Source organism: Perca flavescens, chromosome 18, assembly GCF_004354835.1.
Source record: "Perca flavescens isolate YP-PL-M2 chromosome 18, PFLA_1.0, whole genome shotgun sequence".
NCBI classification, from domain to species: domain Eukaryota; kingdom Metazoa; phylum Chordata; class Actinopteri; order Perciformes; family Percidae; genus Perca; species Perca flavescens.
Window position 1 is genome coordinate 30,364,205 of NC_041348.1, and position 20,950 is coordinate 30,385,154.

The window sequence follows — 20,950 nt, forward strand, 5'->3', positions numbered from 1 at the left end:
GGATGTTCTTTTCTGCTTCTTTCAACGGTTTTGACCCTTTTTTCCACGCTTTCTTAAATACTTTTGTCGCTTTTTTTAAAAGACGTTTTTGTGGCTTTTTTTCAACGCTTTTTGATGTTCCTTCCGATGTTTGTTTTTTTTCCGGCGCATTTTTACATTCTTATATGTAATTGTTCTCCAGCTGTCTTCATCCTTTTGATAGCAGAAAACATCCAGGGCCAGAGCCACAGAAGCCCCCCACCTCCATGTGTGAAAAGTGTGGAAGTATTTTAGATTTCCAGTGAGTTATATTCATTCACATTCGCGTTGTCGAAAAAAAAAAAAAACACAGTTTGCAAGCTCTGCTATGTGCGTGTCCCATATTCTGTGTGTTTAGCTAGCAGATATTCCTTCTGTTATAGCTTTATCCCAACAAAACCACACGGTTGAATTTCAGCCTGCATGCATGTTTTGAAGCCTAAACAGAGCAGCTTATTTTGGTTATATTAGAGAGAGCAACAAGTTAGCGGACTGCCCGAGTCGCCCTATTTGCTATCGTTCTGCTCAGCTGCTGGTGATGCTCGATGGTGTTTTAAGCCCCCAACTAAGCCTTCAAGGCAGCGCTGCGACCGTCGTCTTCAACCATAACCGTTGCCTAATCCTGTGTTGCATGTTTAAACACCAAGGACCATGTTGGAAATAAGTGTTTACACTTTAACATGCTATCCTTTGGATTATGTTGTTTGTTAAATCCAAAATAAATCAAATCAAATCAAAAAATCCTAGTGCCTTCCAGGCAGCGCTGCCTGGAAGACGATGTTGGGGGCTTCAAACACCAAACTCCGTTTTCTCAAGTTTCCAATTGACTGAAGATATGTTATGGTTACATTACGTTGTTAATAAATTGTTTAAAGTTGACAATGTAATGTGCATTGCGAACAAAGGTCAGATATTATATTACATACAAGTCTAGTCTGAAAAATGGCATTGCAACCTGTGCTTTAAAAAAAAAGAAAATTAGTAAAAATTGAGAATCGAATCAAACCGTGACCTTAGAATCGAAAATGTAATTGAATCGAGGATTTGGAGAATCGTGACACCCCTAGCGCGTGATAATCATTTTCTTCAGTTTCAATAGGGTCCTCTCGCCCGTTCGCTGCTCGGCTGCTTAGAATTCCATTGCTGAGCCTCTGCTGGTACTGCAGGTGTCATTTCCCCCAACCTCTTCAAATGACTTAATACCACATTGCATTGTAGCGCCAAACGATTACTCGTTTTCAAATCGGAATCAAGATTTGAAAGAATGCGATTAGCTGATCGTGAAAACCAAGATTATTCAAACGTGCAATATTTAGTTGAATGTTTTGTTTAACATTTTGTATTCCTCTTTTTATTATTATAATATTCACTGTTTATTTCACAAGATAAATGACTGCGTTGTTTTGGAGGACATGCAATGCACACAGGATTAAGTTACATAAAAGCTGCCTTGAGAGTTACGTAAGTGTTAGGAAGTGTTATGAGCAGCTTGAATGGAACTACAGAACCATGAGTCATAGTTTACAGGTAGTGCAGAAAACAGATGGGAAATGTTGACAGTGAATGTTTTGCACATATGTTCACTAACAAGCATTTGGTTCAACATCGATACGTATAAAGATTGCAACCGGTTGAGTTCAAAATTGTGATGCAATTTTTAAATGTCCTAGGGCGTAATCTACTTTAGATGTCACTTGTTTGACTTCAGACGTCACTGCGTCTTCTTAGTTTATTTATTTGAAGACGTGACATGACATTTATTTGGTTATTTTGTATTGGGATTTGTTTGAGAAATCATACATACAATTCCAGTGTCACTTTTGGTAAGAGGACACATCTGTTGTTTTGCACAGTTCATAGAAATTAAGGAATAAAAGAAGAAGAAAAGCCATTTGTCTGCAGCTCATTCGGTTAAAAACATCCTGAGAAAAACTTAAAATCTTGAATCGTATTGCAATTTGAGAGTATCGTTCCATCCCATTTAGTTTAATATATCTGCAGGGTACTTGGTGATCTCACATCTCGGGTAAAGTGTCTACATGCACTGGATCTGTGCAGACAAAGTGTTGACTGTTGACGTGGCAGCCTGCTGTGCTGGTCTCACCCTGTGAATCATGCCCATGTGCTCCTCGGAGCTGCTGAAGTTTTTGGTGAGGTCGGAGATGCAGAGTGACTCGTGTTGACACGTGTGAACCCATCTCTGGTACTCTGCCGTCCCGGGGATCCTGTCGAAGAAGATCCTGAACGCCTCCCACACGGCCTCCTGACAAACTGTCCAAACAAACAGACACACACACACACACACACACACACACACACACACGCATAAACACACGCCCACACACGCACGCACACACATACACGCACACACACACAAACACGCGCGCACACACACAGACACACACCGACCAACACACACACAAAGACACGCACAGACACACACGCGCACCGACCAACACACACACACCCCGACCAACAGAGACACACACACACATACGCATGTGCGCGCACACACACACACACACACACACACACACACACACACACACACACACACACACACACACACACACACACACACACACACACACACACACACACACACACACACACACACACACACACAGCTTCTTAGACTTGGAGCACTAAACACACTGCTGCGAGGAGCTCTCCTACACAGTTAAAATCTGTTAGACTGAAGTGTCAAAAATGAGACAGGTTGTCTCTGAATTTTTGATTGGAGGAAAGTTTGGCTGTTTGGAAGGAAAGTCAAGTCAAAGTTTATCAAAATATGTCCAAAAAGTATTTTGTGCATACAACAAAATCCAGGTAGATCAATTCAAAAGCATGTGGTGAAAGACATCTTTATTAAAACAAGGGGAGTGATCTCTTAACACTGCATTAGCAGAAAATACTGACTTAAAGAAGAACTTGAGAACTTATAACTCCTGTTTTAATTAAAAGCGTTAGCGGTAGATCGATATGTGTAATCTTGCTATAAAATGAGGAACCTCTGTGTACAGTCGAGAACAGTTCATCCGATCTACTTCACACTTGGCTTTCTGGGTAACAATGAACTCGGCGTTTGGAATTTGGAGCAGTTTGGAAAGCATTGGGTATTGGATATTGATAAACAGTGAATAAAACTAAACAGCCACACAATACCGCTGGATTCACTTCTTCCTTGTCTACCCTTCACAATAAAAGCCCAGCTTAAATTCACTCAATAAAAAACTCAATAAAAAGCTTTTTTTTGCAAGTTTGTAAGTGTTTGTTTTGTAAGTGTAAGCAATTTAGTGATAGAGTGGTTCTGAAGAAAGCTACAGGCAGCGATACAGGACGCCAAGCAATCGCCTGTACTGGTTGGGCTGCACTGGTAAAGTATAATGAAGCATGAGACGTGTTGCATTAAAAGGAGAGATATACATAGCAGCTGCAGTACATACATAACTTAGTTATTCAAATGATAAAAAAATATCTGGTTTGAGGCCAATCTACTCTCAACCAATCCATCAGAATCACTTTATTCCTGACATTAAATTCCATATTAGACGAGGATAACAGATCAGGAAAATAGAATGATTAAAGAAAGAGAAAGATGAAAGGAGACAAGAGAATCGAAGAGAAGAGGAGTAAGATATTTGCATATACTGTACATAAATCAGTGGAGATAAAAAAAAAAGAACGCTAATGTGCAGAACAGAATTAAGCTGTCAAAGTTGGTATAATCATCCTGCAGGCGGGAAACCAGTTTTCAGCATCTGTCACTCTTTCCAGGCTGGATTACTACGCTCCTGGAAGAACTTCGGTCACAGAGAAGGGGGCCTAGATGTTAGCTTTCATGCTAAACATTCAGAATGGAGCTAGTTTGAAGCGTTGCAAAGTTATTTAACATTACGTAACATGATTTATGGATTCATAATCATGGATTTATTGTATGAAGACACTGTAGTTTGGGGCAGTGGTAGCTCAGTCTGTGGGAACTTGGCTTGGGAACCAGAGGGTCGCCGGTTAAAGTCCCCGTTTTGACCAAGAACGGAATGTGGAATGGTAGCTGCAGATGTGCCAGTTCACCTCCCGGGCACTGCTGAGGTGCCCTTGAGCAAGGCACCAAACCTAACTGCTCCTTTAATGGGCGGCCTCCTCACTCTGACATCTCTCCAATAACTGAATGTATAGGATTGGGCATCGAGGACCGATTCCTACTTGGAATTGTTTCAAAAATGACCATCCAGGCAGCGCTGCCTGGAAGACACTAGGATTAGGCAATGGTTAGGGTTAGGGTTAAGGTACTTTATACCATGTTGTTTTGCTGTGTTGTATGTCCTTCTGCTTTTGTGTTGTGTCTTGTTTTGTGCTACGTTGTGTGTTGAGCTTTGTTTTGTTGTGTTCTGTTTTTGTGATGCTTTGTGCTAAGTTATGTTTGCTTGTGTTGTTTTGTTGTTTCTTTGTATTTTAAAAAACCTTTTTAACATCGAAGGCAGGGGACTACAGATGAAAAATAGCCTTTTGGCTAAACCTGGCTTTTTAACCCATGGGAAATCATGCGTTTTATTAATTTGCGCTGTCCCCTTTTATAAATAAACTAAACTCAAACTCAAGGTTAGGTGCCGGGAAGACGATGCTCGCAGCGCTGTCTGGAAGACGTTGGGGGGCTTAAAACACCATCGAGCCGTTTCAACTCCACCCCTCAAAGTATCGGAATCAATAAGAACTGGAATCAAAAGGAAGAATCAGAATTGGAATCAGAATTGTTAAAATCCAAACGATGCCCAACCCTATGCATGTGTAGGTCCTGTTTGTTTCATGTGTGTGTATTTTGGGCCTATATGTAATAAATGTAATTTCCCCCCCTGGGGATCAATAAAAGTATCTCTTCTTCTTGTAGTTCCAGGCTGGATTATGAAGTCTACTAAATTGCACGAGCGCATCCATGTGAAGCAGCTCATTAATACTGTGGAAAATAGCTCCGTGGTTTTGTTATTGTGGTAAAAAAAAAGAAGAAAAGAATAAACTCTAACCTTAACCCTCCAGAGTTTTGACAGGAACAGCCTTCTAAGTGTCAACCTGAGAGGGGGTGAATGAGTCACTTCATCACTCCTGAACGGTCACGCTGAAGTGTCAGCTGGATCACGGACCCGCGCCATCATGAGGTCAGACCCGGTCCGGCGCCTTCGTCACGGATCATTTCCACTCCACTCTCTTCCTCACTCTTACCAGCCTTTCTGTCACTACTCTTACACTCCCCAAAATCAACACACACATTTTAGCCATTGTTTTCATGTTGTGACAGAATCAGCGGTGTAGTCTACGTGACACGCAGGTATACGGCGTATACCCGCTAGGAAAGGATTTCTGTATAGCCACTGACAAAAGGGCCAGGATAACCTTCACGTAACGGCGATTGTTTTGTGACTCAACGTTTCACACTTTCATTCAAAAATTCACCGTCTTGTGTTGCGAGGCGCGTGGAAACAACACCACAGTTGCTTGGCATTGTCATTTTCTGCATAAATATGAAATGAATTAATGTGAATCACTGAAGGAGATATGAAACGAAAGCAAATTTAAACTACACTTGGGGGCCATATCATAGTGGGGGATCTGGGACTACGTCTACGTAGTCTACGAGACTACGTCTCAGACGTAATCATATTTTGAAATCTCCAGTTAGGTTTGAGCATGACTTAATGTAGGGCTCTATGAAATTTGTCCACCAAACCACCTTCACATCACCGCCAGCAAGACAAAGGAGTTGGTGGTTGACATACAGATATCTGGGTAAAAACACAGACGTCCTGTACAAACTTACTGGTTACTATTATTATAATTCTATTTTTTTCTATTTCTTATACTTTATGTATATTTGTTCTCCTATGTCTACTTAATGTGTATTTGTGTTATTCTGATGTGTGTACATTGTTTTTCTTTTGAGCTGCTGTAGTCCCCAGTGTGGGATTAATAAAGTCTATCTAATCTTATTTTATTAAGTTAGACTCCATGTTTTCTGTTGAGTAGGGCTGCCACCTCTTAGTCGATTAGTCGACTAATCGGTCGTTTTGGTCTTAGTTGACTAAGATTTCTTTAGTCGATTAGTCATTTTTTATGCTTATTTATGCTTAATTACTCATTTCCAAGAAACTTCTGAGCACATTTATGGTAAACACAAGATTTAAAGTGGTGCTTTTGCAGGATTAATTGTGGAGAAACTCAGTTTTACAGATAGTTAATTAACTACATTTATACTGTGCTTTTCTAGTCTTAACCACCTCTCAAAGCGAACAGCTCTGTCAACTAAATCAACTAATCAATTAGTCGACAAAATTGTATAAGTGTTAGTCGACTAAGAATATCTTTAGTCGAGGACAGCCCTACTGTTGAGAAGCTGAAGCATTGACTTTGTGCTATTACTGTGGTAAGCTAGTTTAATTGTGCAGTAAACACACTGTACACAGTTTTTGTTTTAATTACGTTTGAAGTGATTCCAAACTTGGGACACTTTCTGTAGTTTTCTCCAGCCTGTCTCTTCTCTTAGCCCCTTACGTTCTTTCTTCATTTTGTAATCAGTCTTCATGGCGTGTGTCAGCAGCGTCAGCCCGGTGTGCGACAGTAATAATCCTCTATGCGGAAACGGCGTGAGCCATACAACGTTAATTAAACGAAGCTTCGAGGCACACCATTTTGCATCGAGGATTTTTATTTTTACTTGAGGAATGGTTTCAGCCCTAGTTGGATTTTATATTGTTTATACTAAAGTAAAACTGACTAACTCATTATCAATATGTAGCTGATTCATTCTTTAATTTGTGCTCAGATATTTAAAGGCTCACACGTTTTCAAATTGATTTCCAACCTTCGAGGAACAAATCGTTCCCAGGTAATGAACGGCGAGCCAAAAATGTTTTTAAATGGTTTCGAAAAACTGTCACAGCTTTTGCATTCAACAAAACCTTTGTAATGAAACACACAACACAAATGGCATTTTTCTTTTGATATACACAGATGTTTTTTGTCTGGCTGTAGGCTTTGAATTGAAGAAAAAAAATATATAATTTAAACTTTTCAAGGGTTTACTGGATGTCGGGAGGTCCTTGAGTGAAACACCAAGAAAAAGTTTACGAGATGGATCCTGCTTGCAGCTGTCTTACTAACAATACATACACTTTAACAAAATCTCCAGCTTGATTTAATCATATCATACTGAGAGGGAAGGAAATCAATTAATCGATCAAATCCTAATGTATTCTTAAGAATATTGTATTAATAAATGTATAAATTCTGAGACGTCAGCTCAAGGAGAGCAGGTTCATGACTAGAAAAATGCCCGCTGGAAACAATGATACCTGGAAAAGAATCCAGTTAATATAAGAAGATGAGAGTGGCTGTCTGCATTTTAAATACATTCTGCTCATGTACCCTTTAGCAAGGCAAGAGTTAGGTGCTCAGTGGCTGTGAGAGAAGTTGAATCAAGTACCTCTGAGCTGGTAATACGCCTGGTGGCTGGCGAGCACTTCGTTGATGGTCTCTTGGGGACAGATTCTCACTCCCGAGTGTAAAAACACAGACCTCTTGGGTCGCCGTCTCTCCACTTCGAACCCCGAACCTTCGGTTTGGGTGTGGGACGTCTTCAGCAGCTCCGCCAAACGCACAGGGCCCACGGCCCCCGAGTCCAGCCTGACGCCGGCCCCTGGACAGGAAACAGACACGGAAACGATTCAGGGTCAGACTCACTGCAGATCCTAGGAGTCTGTTTACAACAAGAGTCAGCAACCTTTACTATCAAAAGAGCCAAATAAATATTAGCAAAGCAGAGCAAAGTGCAATAAATACACCAGCACCTTAGCACATCGCACTTTAATTCTTATAGTCACTTTTTTAGTTGTCGTATTGTCTGTAAAGTCATATGTGTTCTTCCTTTATGTCCTAAGATGCTTTGTTGATATTTTTATCTTTTTATGTTGATTTTAGAATGGTTTTTCTCTTACATGTTCGTATTGTGAATCAACAGATTGTAGCACTATGCCCAGGACAAAATTCCCCTCGGTGACAATGTCTGAATTCTATTCTAAGGCGTCCGGTATACTCGCCGCAGCAGACATGCCGAAAGCAAATGTGACGTCATGGGAGCGCCGTAACTATTTATACTCGTGCGTGGTGGTCAACACTAGTTGCACTGCATATGGTTAACTGTGCTTCATCAACATCTACAACACAGCCTTGATGATGAATTGCTCGCTGACAGAGATGCCCGTGGACACCTGTCTGAAAAAACTATCGGCGAACGCAATAGAAGGTAAACACAAATATCGGTACATACGGATATATATCGGCCGGCCGATAAAATCGGTCTATCACTAGTAATAAATAAATAAATAAGCATAGTGCAGAATATTGTCCAGTAATGGCTCATATTGCAGAAACAGCTAGCAGTGCTACATTATGATGTTGCATTAAAGAGTCTGACTGCTGCTGGAATGAAGGACCTGCAGTAGCACTGAGGGTGCAGCAGTCTGCTGCTGAAGGAGCTGCTCAGGGAACTCCCAGTCTCGTGTAGGGGGTGAGAGGTGTTGTCGGTGATTGAGGCCAGCCTGGCTAACATCCTCCCCCCCCCCCACCTCCTCTATGGTGTCCAGAGGGCAGACCACCACAGAGCTAGCCCTCTTCACCAGTCTGTTGAGTCTTTTCCTGTCCCTCTCTGTGCTCCCAGCTCCCCAGCAGGCTACTGCATAAAAGATTGCAGACGCAACCACAGAGTCATACAAAGTTTTTTATTTTAACAGAGTCCTGCACGCACCAAAAGGACCTCAGTCTCCTCAGCAGGTGGAGACAGCTTTGGCCCTTTTTGTACAGGACGTCTGTGTTTTTGGACCAGTCCAGTTTATTGGTGAGGTGAACACCCAGGTATTTGTAGGTCTCCACCATCTCGATGTCAACACCCTGGATTAGGGCTGCACAATAATCACATTTTAATCACGATCACAATTTTGGCTAAATTTGCGTGATCCAACGATATTTAAAATGCGTCACTCCGTTCATAGAACGCTCCTTTATCAAAAGTTTTTGCAAAGCCAATCTAGCGCTCCATAAACCACTGTCTGATCACATACCTCCATGAGCCAATCAGAGTTGTTCCCTGCACCGCAGCTTAGTTTCTAGATGTAGACGTCACAGAGGACAGAGTAACGGGAGGAAAATTCCTCAACAGGTAGCAGTCGGTCATCATAAGCCGGTCATGAGGTTTACCAGTTTACCAGTAAACGCAACATTCTGTCCCGTCCATTTTGTTTTTCAGACGACAGCAGTGACCAATGCTAGTTTGTGTCTGTTAGCTCATAGCTTTAGCAGCAGACTGTTGGACGTCCTGTTGTTGGAATACTCTACAGTGAGATACAGACACACTACACCGTTTAGCTGTCAGTATTTTAGCCGTGTTTAATCCAGTTACTGCTGTAGCTAACGGTAGGCTAACGTTACCAGCTGTGTAATGTCTGATTAGTGTTTACTAGCGTGACATGTAGCGATATTTATGTTGCTTCTAACGCGGGTTTCGCAGCATCAGAGCGCAACACAGACATGTAAGTGGCAGTGTAATGAGCCACCGAAATCCTCGTTGCTATTTCGTCCGGTAGATACATGTCGTTAACGTGAACAGAAAATTGCGTTGCCTGTATCTTTCACAGCAAACGTGCATGTGTGGAAAGCGGTCGCACAACAGCTGAAATGGCATACTCTGTCACAGTATAATAAAGGAAGAGGAATGTAGCACAATATGGATGTATTAGCAGGAATGTAGCACAATATGGATGTATTAGCAGGAAGGTAGCACAATATGGATGTATTAGCAGGAAGGTAGCACAATATGGATGTAAAAGCAGCTATAATTAGCTTATATGACAATAAAATTTGTTTTGGTTCAAATCAACAAATAATCGTGATAATTAATTGTGATCTCAGTATTGATCAAAATAATCGTGATTATCATTTTGGCCATAATCGTGCAGCCCTACCCAGGATGTTCACTGATGTAGTACCAGGCGGTCATCCTGGTTTAAAACCAGGATGGTATGGAAGTCCAAATGGCCAATATTAAAAGGATAAATCTGGTGATATTCAACATTTTTCTTATCATCTACAAAGACACAAACAAACAGTCAACATATCTACTAACAAGTAGAGATGTTCCAATAGCGATACCGGTATCGGAAAAGCCTCCAATACCGCCTAAAATGCTGGTATCGGTATCGGAAAGTACTGGAGTTTATGCACCGATAGTCTGTTATTAAGCCCAGAAGAAAATCTATTTTAAAGTAGTTTATTGATGTTCTTTTTCCGTTATAACTGACTGTCAAACTGGATAATAAAATAAAGTTCATTGTTTGTGTTTGTTCATGTTTCACAAAGATTTTAACAACAAAGATAGCAAATTATATCACATCCATACAGGGAGAGTAGTATACAGCTGCATAATAAAATGTATGACACTGGTATTGGATGAGTACTCGGTATCGTCCGATACGCAAGTTCAGGTATCGGAATCGGTATCGGGGAAACAAAAAATGGTATCGGACCATCTCTAGTTCCTGACAGCGCCAGTCCTCCAGTTACATTCGAGAGAGAGAGAGAGAGAGAGAGAGAGAGAGAGAGAGAGAGAGAGAGAGAGAGAGAGAGAGAGAGATCCCATAGGGTGCCACCCACCGGGGATATTTGGTGGCCACAGAGCAACCTTGTGTGGCCACGGGCCATCGGGTCGACCCCGGATAATAACGTCACAAGATTTAGAAAACGTCTGAAAACATTTAAGACTGGATTATTGTCCTTTTCTGTCACTCGCAACAGAAATTATTACTGTAAACCCCGTCCGTCTGGTACTACAAGCAGCTTAAGCAAACAGAAGTATATTCGCAGAAGGCAGATTAGAGAAGTCAAAATTGCATTTTAAATACATTAAGTAGACCATCCAGCTGCTACAGCCCTGTGTGATGTGAACATGTTACATTTAATTAACAGCTTCAAACTGTGAAAACATTTCAAACAATAAGCACATATCATGTTTAGTCAGACCTAGAACGACAGTGTGGCATCACTTCTGCAGTAACCAGTAACCAATCATACACAGGATTTCCCCCGCCATTATAAGGTTTAGCAGCCCCCGAGCCGTTTTGGGCAGCACCCCAATCTGTAACTAAAAGACTTTTCTCAGCTCTAATGATTGTAGTTGGATTTCTTTAACAGTTTTTGTCTTTAAGCTTTCTGAGTGTTATTCATGTATTTTCTGCTCTAGATTTTCCAGCGTTTTAAGGTAGGGGTGGGGGGAATAAATACAGCATAGTCTTGCGCTATTTTCCGTGACAATACTGTATCGATACACAGACGCCAAGTATCGATCTGTTATAGTTTTTGACGATTGCTCACACACTGAAATCAAAAGTATTAAAGGTCCTATGACATGCTGTTTTTTGGATGCTTTTATATAGACCTTAGTGGTCCACTAATACTGTATCTGAAGTCTCCTTTATATTGGCCTTAGTGGTCCCCTAATACTGTATCTGAAGTCTCTTTTATATAGACCTTAGTGGTCCCCTAATACTGTATCTGAAGTCTCTTTTATATAGACCTTAGTGGTCCCCTAATACTGTATCTGAAGTCTCTTTTATATAGACCTTAGTGGTCCCCTAATACTGTATCTGAAGTCTCTTTTTTATATAGACCTTAGTGGTCCCCTAATACTGTATCTGAAGTCTCTTTTATATAGATCTTAGTGGTCCCCTAATACTGTATCTGAAGTCTCTTTTATATAGACCTTAGTGGTCCCCTAATACTTTATCTGAAGTCTCTTTTATATAGACCTTAGTTGTCCCCTAATACTGTATCTGAAGTCTCTTTTATATAGACCTTAGTGGTCCCCTAATACTGTATCTGAAGTCTCTTTTATATAGACCTTAGTGGTCCCCTAATACTGTATCTGAAGTCTCTTTTATATTGGCCTTAGTGGTCCCCTAATACTGTATCTGAAGTCTCTTTTATATAGATCTTAGTGGTCCCCTAATACTGTATCTGAAGTCTCTTTTATATAGACCTTAGTGGTCTTCTAATACTGTATCTGAAGTCTCTTTTATATTGGCCTTAGTGGTCCCCTAATACTGTATCTGAAGTCTCTTTTATATAGATCTTAGTGGTCCCCTAATACTGTATCTGAAGTCTCTTTTATATAGGCCTTAGTGGTCCCCTAACACTGTATCTGAAGTCTCTTTTATATAGACCTTAGTGGTCCCCTAATACTGTATCTGAAGTCTCTTTTATATAGACCTTAGTGGTCCCTTAATACTGTATCTGAAGTCTCTTTTATATAGACCTTAGTGGTCCCCTAATACTGTATCTGAAGTCTCTTTTATATAGACCTTAGTGGTCCCCTAATACTGTATCTGAAGTCTCCTTTATATTGGCCTTAGTGGTCCCCTAATACTGTATCTGAAGTCTCTTTTATATAGATCTTAGTGGTCCCCTAATACTGTATCTGAAGTCTCTTTTATATAGACCTTAGTGGTCCCCTAATACTGTATCTGAAGTCTCTTTTATATAGACCTTAGTTGTCCCCTAATACTGTATCTGAAGTCTCTTTTATATAGACCTTAGTGGTCCCTAATACTGTATCTGAAGTCTCTTTTATATAGACCTTAGTGGTCCCCTAATACTGTATCTGAAGTCTCTTTTATTTAGACCTTAGTGGTCCCCTAATACTGTATCTGAAGTCTCTTTCCCAAAATTCAGCCTTGGTGCAGAATTACTAACCACACTCCGCCAGATGGATTGCTTCACATTTGCTCGGCATATCCATCTGGGAACTTTCCGTTGGAGAACTTTTGGGAAGGGGCGAAAATACTGGTTAGCTGATTGGATGAACCATCTGTCACCACCACCTATAGTTGGTGATAGACGGGCCAAATCAACCAATCAGATCAACGAAGCGTATGAAAATACAACCACAAGCCCCTGCTGCTGCAGGCAAAGCATAGCGTGTTAGCTCAGCAAGCAAGCAACATGTCGGTAAAGGATATTTGCCGTTTGTGTTACGAGAATTTAAGAATAAAAGACACCCTTTCAGGTTCCCGGTCCATATTCCAGCAGCTAACAGAATTAGGGCTACCACTGGCTGAAAATACTGGTTAGCTGATTGGATAAACCATCTGTCTATCACCACCTAAACCAAAACCAACGCTGATTGGCCCAGTCGTTTGGCGAACGGCTCCAAATTTTCTCTATCTCAAGATGTCAGACTGATGGTCTCACAAGGCTACAGAATTCCAGCCACTAGAGCCAGTCCCACAATGAGCTTTCCTTAGTATGTTCCATTTCTGTGTCTGTAGCTATTGAGGAGGAGAGGGGGGGGCCAAGCTGGAGGGTGGGGGTGAGGCCTTGACCAACTGCCACTTTGCTCGTTTGAAAGCCATGATGTCTCTCTCTCTCTCTCTCATGGGTGGGCCAAATTCTCTGGGCGGGCAAAGCAGAGAAAGGGGAGGTAACCTTGCTCCTTATGACCTCATAAGGAGAAGATTCCTGATTGGTCCATCTGAGCTTTCATTTTCTCAAAGGCAGAGCAGGATACCCAGGGCTCGGTTTACAACTATCACCATTTAAAAAAACCTCATAAAGTGAAATTTTCATGCCATGGGACCAAGCAAAACATTGCCCAGATGTCAGCTTCACACTTTTTGCAAAACACACTTGTATTCATTAGACACAGAAGTACGTCATGATGTCACTTCCTTGCAATTCCAAAGCACTGACACCTATGAGCCAATCTGTGAAACACAGCCATCAGGTGCGTAAACACATGATTGCTTAATTGTAGATACACCAATCAGGTTTAAGCACTATAAAAATACAGCAGGTAAGTTCACCTGCCTTTAACAAAAAAATGAGAGGAGTCAGAAGAAGAGGGAGGGTGAAAGGGGACCACTAAAGTCTCAGAACGCCTGTGAACAGGTTGACTTGCAGCTGTGCGAAAGATGGATTCGACATTACAGACGGTTCGTCCAACGTTGTCTTGCCAATGAGGATATCGCCTATCCTGGCCAGACCAAGCTCAATCTTTTAAGATTGAACATTAGTCTGGGGAGTCTGCTCTGTAGTTTCTACTGCACAAGAGTTCACGGGGCATAGTTCAAATGACTCTGTACGCAATTGGATAGTCCTTCAACCAATCAGACCAACGAACCGGTGGACGTACTTTTTCAGAGCGATGCGAAAACTCCAGGCAAACGTGTTGGTTTGTAACAGCAGTGACAGCGGCGTCAACGAGTTGCTGCGCTTCTTGCACGTTTGTGATTGGTCCCCGCAGATTTGTAACGGAAGCAGGATAGAAAAATGTCCAGGTTTCCAGCCTGCGCTGCAGATCGGTTAGGGTTTACCCAGTCTAGATATCGCCTGTGATGTTGATGAAATTCTCTGGCCAGATCCAGCTAGGCGAAGAGATAATGTCTAGTATTTTCTGTACTTTTTCAGATCTTTTATTTTATTTTTTTCTGTAATTGTAACCTGTACTGGATACAGTATTTTATGTTGTTTGCTGAGCTAACAGTGTTATGCACACTACTGTAGTAGCTGTATGAAAACTGGGACATGTTGTTGTTGTGATTCTATGTTGACTGATTTGGGTTTTTTCCTACTTTGGCTGGTCCTGCGACTTATAGTCAGGTGTGACTTATACAGTGGGGGAAATAAGTATTTGACCCCTTGCTGATTTTGCAGGTTTGCCCACTTACAAAGAATGCAAAAATCTACAATTTTAATCATATGTACATTCTAACAGTGAAAGACAGAATCGCAAAGAAATTCCAGAAAATCACATCATATGAATTTATTAAAATTGATAACCATCTGATGAGGAAAAACAAGTATTTGACCCCCTGGACAAACAGCATGTTAATATTTTGTAGAAAAGCCATTATTGGCCAGCACAGATGTCAAACGGTTTTTATAGTTGGTGACAAGGTTTGTGCACATTTCGGCAGGGATGTTGGCCCACTCCTCCCTGCAGACAGCCTCCAAATCATTCAGGTTCCGAGGTCGTTGTCGTGCTGAAACACCCATCCTCGACCCATCTTCAGCTCTCTCACTGAGGGAAGGAGATGTCGGTCCAGAATTCCACGATACATGGCCCCGTCCATCCTCCCCTCAATACGATGGAGTTGTCCCGTCCCTTTGGCTGAAAAGCACCCCCAAAGCATGATGTTGCCACCACCATGCTTGACGGTGGGGATGGTGTTCTTTGGGTTGTACTCGGTGTTCTTTGCCCTCCAAACACGACGAGTTGAGTTGAGGCCAAAAAGTTCTATTTTGGTCTCATCTGACCACATCACCTTCTTCCAGGCCTCTTCTGAGTCGTCCAGGTGGTGAATGGCAAACTTCATGCGGGCCTGTACATGTTTCTTCTTGAGCAGGGGGACCTTGCGTGCGCTGCAGGATTTCAATCCATGACGGCGTAGTGTGTTACCAACCGTTTCTTTTGTAACTGTGGTCCCAGCTGCCTTCAGTTGATTCATCAGTTCCCCCTTGTGGTTTTGGGATGATTCCTCACCGTTCGCATGATCAGGGACACCCCACGAGGCAAGATCTTGTGTGGAGGCCCAGACCGAGGGAGGTTGGCGGTGGTGTGGTGCTTCTTCCATTTCCTGATAACTGCACCGACAGTTGATCTTTTCTCTCCAAGTTGTTTTCCGATTCTCTTGTAGCCCATCCCAGCCTTGTGCAGATCAACAATCTTGTCCCTGATGTCCGTAGAAAGCTCTTTGGTCTTGCCCATGGTGGTGATGTTGGATGCTGGTTGTTTGGGTGTTGACAGGTGTCTTTTATACAGGTAACGAGGTGAGGCAGGTGTATTTGATGTAGATAATTGGTTCGGATTGGGGCTGTTTCTTAAAGAAAGACTAACTGGCTTGTAGGAGCCAGAATACTTGCTGTTTGTCCAGGGGGTCAAATACTTGTTTTTCCTCATCAGATGGTTATCAATTTTAATAAATTCATATGATGTGATTTTCTGGAATTTTCTTTGGGATTCTGTCTTTCACTGTTAGAATGTACATATGACTACAATTGTAGATTTTTGCATTCTTTGTAAGTGGGCAAACCTGCAAAATCAGCAAGGGGTCAAATACTTATTTCCCCCACTGTATATCAAAATATATATAATTTAACATGTTTTTACATGTTAATTCATACTGAAAACATTACCGTCTACAGCCGCGAGAGGGCGCTCCAGGCTTGTGACAACTAGAATGCTGCTACTAAAGACAACTGAGAAAGAAAAGAGATAACAAACTGCAGGTAGTAAAATATGCAGCCCGAAAACGGTAATCGAGCAGCAGAAAGAAAGTTTGAAATGAGAGAAACTTGTGAGGGAGACTGGTGAAAAGGTGACTCTTACTGCAATGAAGAAAACAAAGAAAGCTAATCGGCTAATTGCGGGCTGAAAGCAAGATGGCCAGAGCTGGAGGAACGAGTTGGGAGGGGCTCGTCAACGGTGCAGCTACGTCTCCACGCCTTTTAATACCTCCATGCTCCACGCCCTGGTATCGTAGTTGTGTGCTATTGAATAGTTCAATAACTGTTAATGTGTTACGATAACATACCGGACACCTACCGTATTCAGCCTGTTGTTCTGTGTGCTATTGTGTAGTTGACAGATGAAAAAAATATATATATAAGTCCGGTGCGACTTATATATGTTTTTTTCCTCTTCATGACGCATTTTTTGACTGATGCGACTTATACTCCGGAAAATACGGTATATGGAGATATGGACATTACTGTATATTTTCCTCAGTCTGCGGCATTGATCTTGTGTAGTGGTTGGTGAACTTATTGTATATTTGCACTTTCTCTGTGTACTTCATTTACAGTACTCTAATCACTGAGAAGTAGAATTGTTAAAAGTGTTTTAGGTTAGCAACAGCAGCGTGTAACTGGTTCAAACTGAATCAAGTCATATGGAACGTGTGTTTCATATCGTATTAAAATATGGTATTTTTAAGCAGCATTCAAATTAAAGTGAGAGGAACAAACAGAGAAGTTTGTCATTTTAGATAAAACAGATGTTGACAAAGTTTCCTTTTAGTGACATTTGAAATTGGGAACAATTTGAAGTTGGAAAAAAGGTAATAAATTGCAATATATCGCAGAGTATTGCAATATGTTTAAAATCACAATAATATCATATTGCATCGTGAGGCCGCTGGTGATTCCCACCCCTATTTTAGATACAGATATGAAGATAAAAATGCTACTAAATGATGTGAGACACAAAGCTACCACAAAAGGGACACAAACTGACTACAGAGAGACCAGAAACAAAAACAACCCCAAAGGAAAAATAACTTAACTTGTAGTTGTGTCTCTAGAGACAAAAAAAATGTATTTGAGGAAATTGCGTTTTTAATATTGAAAAACTTAACATTTTCTTGAGGAAGGACCCCTTAACCCCTCGCCAATACGCACACCTAAGTCTTCCACAAACCGGGGGAAAACCCTGCATACAACTAAGACTGACTTCTGACCAAAACAGGCCTGGTGCATTTGTACACAGAGATGAAACAATTAGTTGACTTACTGATTTTTTTTTCAAGCAAAATGCCAAAACATTTGCTTGTTTCAGCTTCTCCAGTGCAAATATTTTCTGTTTTTTTCCGCCCGCTATCAGTGCGGTTTCCGTTGGAGCGGGGGATTTGATTTTCCTTAACTAATCACTAGAGACCAAGGTTCAGCATCCGCCTGAATCTAACGTCATTTTAAAGTGCTCATATTATATTATTATCATTTTCAGGTTCATAATTGTATTTAGAGGTTATATCAGAATAGGTTTATGTGGTTTAATTTTGAGCTCTCTGTTTTAGATACAGAGTGAGACATCTCACTTCTTTGTTGGGAGTTGCACATGCTCAGTAGCTAGGTAAGGACTACTAGCCAGTCAGAAGCAGAGTATGAGGGCGTGCCCTGACAGTACCTAGGTAAGGACTACTAGCCAGTCAGAAGCAGAGTATGAGGGCGTGCCATGCTAGCAGCTAGGCGAGCATTATAACGTGTGTTCCAAAGTGACCACGTCTGTCTCTGAAGTAAAGGCTGGACTACAACAGAGCTGTTTGGAGCAGTTTGTGAACAGTGTTTCTGTTGGAGATGGTAAGTCCCTTTGGGAGGGGGACTTTGGGCTTTTTCACTTTGTAAACCTATAACGTGCACAACAAAGATATGTAGCACAATAAAGGACAGGGAAAAAGACAAAAAGCATAATATGAGCACTTTAAGTCAAACACTGATACGTAGCCATGCCAACATACTTGTCATCACAATCAGTGGTTAAATTGGGCTCTCTGGGGCTCAGCACCGGCACATAAACCCGCTCATTTGTCACATAAAATTTGATGAAAGTGATGCTTTTGAAAACATGATATTTTTGACAAAAAATGAAAGATTTTTGAAATGGCATGTCTATTTTGTCTTGGCGGAGCTGAGATGAGAACAATCAGAACACGGATAACAACCCATGCAGAACTGCAGACAATTCACCACCGCGGGTCAACTACATAATGCCAAAGTGTCTACGTCGGTAGGATTAACAGATAAAATGCTAAAAAGAGAGAAAAGAGGAGGAAGTGGGGAAGGAAGTTTGTGTGAGGTGGACCTGGTCACCACAGACCCAAATCTTCTCAGCTGTTGCTACTGTCATACGCTGCACTATCTCTTCATGTGGCACATTATGTTTGACACAATGTATGGGTCACTTCAATAACATGTTAATTATACAATACAATGTGTATCATCAAGTGATGACTGTTTAACAGTAATGTAAATGCCCTAATACCTGGTGATGCTACAACAATGCAAAGTATAGGCTCTTAACCTTGCAGTTTTGCACATATCATATAAGACTCAATTTCTCCATTTCTTTGTACAAAACTCTCCAGAAAGCGCCATTTAATGGTTTATTTTTCTGCCGCCCTAGGGAGAGCCCCCCCACATGACAAATCCCAATTTAACCCCTGATCACAATGGTTTTTGAAAAATGTATTGTCATTTTCCGTTAATTTGGGACATTTTATGGACACTGTCATGTGAAATAGGTTAATGTTAGCTTGCTTGCTTGTTTGCTAGGCGGTCAACAACCAACACATACAGAATCCAAGTAATAATGTGGGAAACAGTGCCCCTATTTCATTAAAAGACATGACGTGAATAACATTTTATATCAGCAATGGTTAACAATGAAGACAGCATCTCCCATGATTAGGGTTGCACGATATTGACAAAATGTGATATTGCGATATCGACTGTGAAAATTGCGATATCAATATTCATTTTGATAGTTTAAAACATGTAAAATTACAAAATGTTATGAAAAAACGCATCAAAATAGATTCATAACAAACACAATACAAGGTTAATTTCAACTGTCACTCAATTGGATTGGTCCAACTTGAATAAATAAATAAGAACAGGACATGTTTTACTGGTTGGAAAGTATAAAATAAATAAATAAATAAAGTATTTTTCAATATAGATCTGTTAATAATAAACAGTTTGTGCCCTTCACTATGTCTCAGTTTTGTGTTATATTTGTGGCCATGGGCAGAAGTGGAGTTTAGCATTATACATTATATATCTGCCTGCAAGGGTTTGGGGTTCGCTCTCCCTCCTTATGCCCACTCATACTAAAAATAAAAACACCCACTGTACCTGAAGGGTGCTTGGAATAAAAGCATACATCAAACAACAGCGTCCTGTATGCATATATGTTTTTTTAAAAATCATACAGTCTAGCAGATATATTTAGGATGCATTAGCCAAAGTGGGTGTTGTAATACACCACGCTTATCGATGCTTTTATAATATATGTAGGAAATGTTTTGAAGTGAAGGTGAACGTCACAGGCAGAATGCTTGGTTTAATTTATAATATTTAGCCGAGACAATTCCGGTTTTGTGATACAGGAAAGTGATAACCTCTCTCTCTCTCTCTTCTGTCATGTTTATAGCTTCTGTCCACAAATAAGTCTGGAGCGTGCTGTAATTCAAATTGTCAAGCTGTCACTGAGGTGGCAATACATCTACTAAACTGGGATATTATACATTCTCCATTTTCATTTCGCATTGTGGACATGCTTGCACATTTTTCCTGGCCCGTCATGAATACGGATTTTACTCTGGCTGTGTTCAGAACGAGACAAAAAAAAAAAAAAAAAATAGGATTTACTTAACTTCTTGCTGTTTTATCATGCATTTAAATAGCTTTTTTGTGTCCTCGGGTGAAGCGGTGACAGAATCCAACACCTCAGTGATTTCACAGCAAAGTACTTAAGCAATGGTAATAGGCTTTACTTTGCATTGTGACCAAGTTTAGTACGTGCATAGATAGTCTTAAAATCCTTGAATCTCACTGCTCTGATCTACTGAGAACTGTATTCGTTTTTTCAAAGAATAAAAAAGTGTGATGATTTTTTTTTTTTTAAGTTGTAAAGGATTAAAAGTGTGAAGGCTCAAAGGATTGTGGCTTTTGGTGAACAAAACCGAGGCTTACCTTTAATTTTAGCGGCTTGCGGAGTGAGGACGAACAGCAGCACAAGTCCAAATTCCCACAGCATCGTGGAAGGAAACTTCCCAAAAATATATATATAAAAAAAAGTAAATCCAGGAGGGCGAAGGGGAGGTGGGAAAGGGGGGGGGCTGGCGGCGTCCTCTAGCTCAGGTGGAGCTCATGGGCGCAGTCGTGTTCGTATGGCGAGTTGTCATGGAGACGGCGGATCATTTAGGGACCAGCGCTCCAGCTGAAACACTCCTAACGAAGTCTGCAGGATGTGCATCGGACGTAGGAGGCAGGCGCTCCTCTTCTCCCGGGGGGAATCGCGGGACGGTGGGAGCTGTGGGTGTGGCAAGAGTGACGAGGT

The 20,950-nt window shown here is 41.2% G+C and overlaps 1 protein-coding gene across 1 annotated transcript in view; it reads right to left on the reverse strand.

Moving 5' to 3' along the window:
• The window catches only part of impg1a (interphotoreceptor matrix proteoglycan 1a), an 88,634-nt gene that overhangs the window by 47,846 nt on the left and 19,838 nt on the right, over positions 1–20,950 (reverse strand). The window contains exons 2-4 of the mRNA XM_028604662.1: positions 20,584–20,923; positions 7,493–7,705; positions 2,123–2,289 (exon numbers count right to left, since the gene is read on the reverse strand). Coding sequence (XP_028460463.1) covers positions 2,123–2,289; positions 7,493–7,705; positions 20,584–20,647 — 444 coding nt within the window. The 5' untranslated portion in view covers positions 20,648–20,923. The remainder of the gene's footprint in view (positions 1–2,122; positions 2,290–7,492; positions 7,706–20,583; positions 20,924–20,950) is intronic.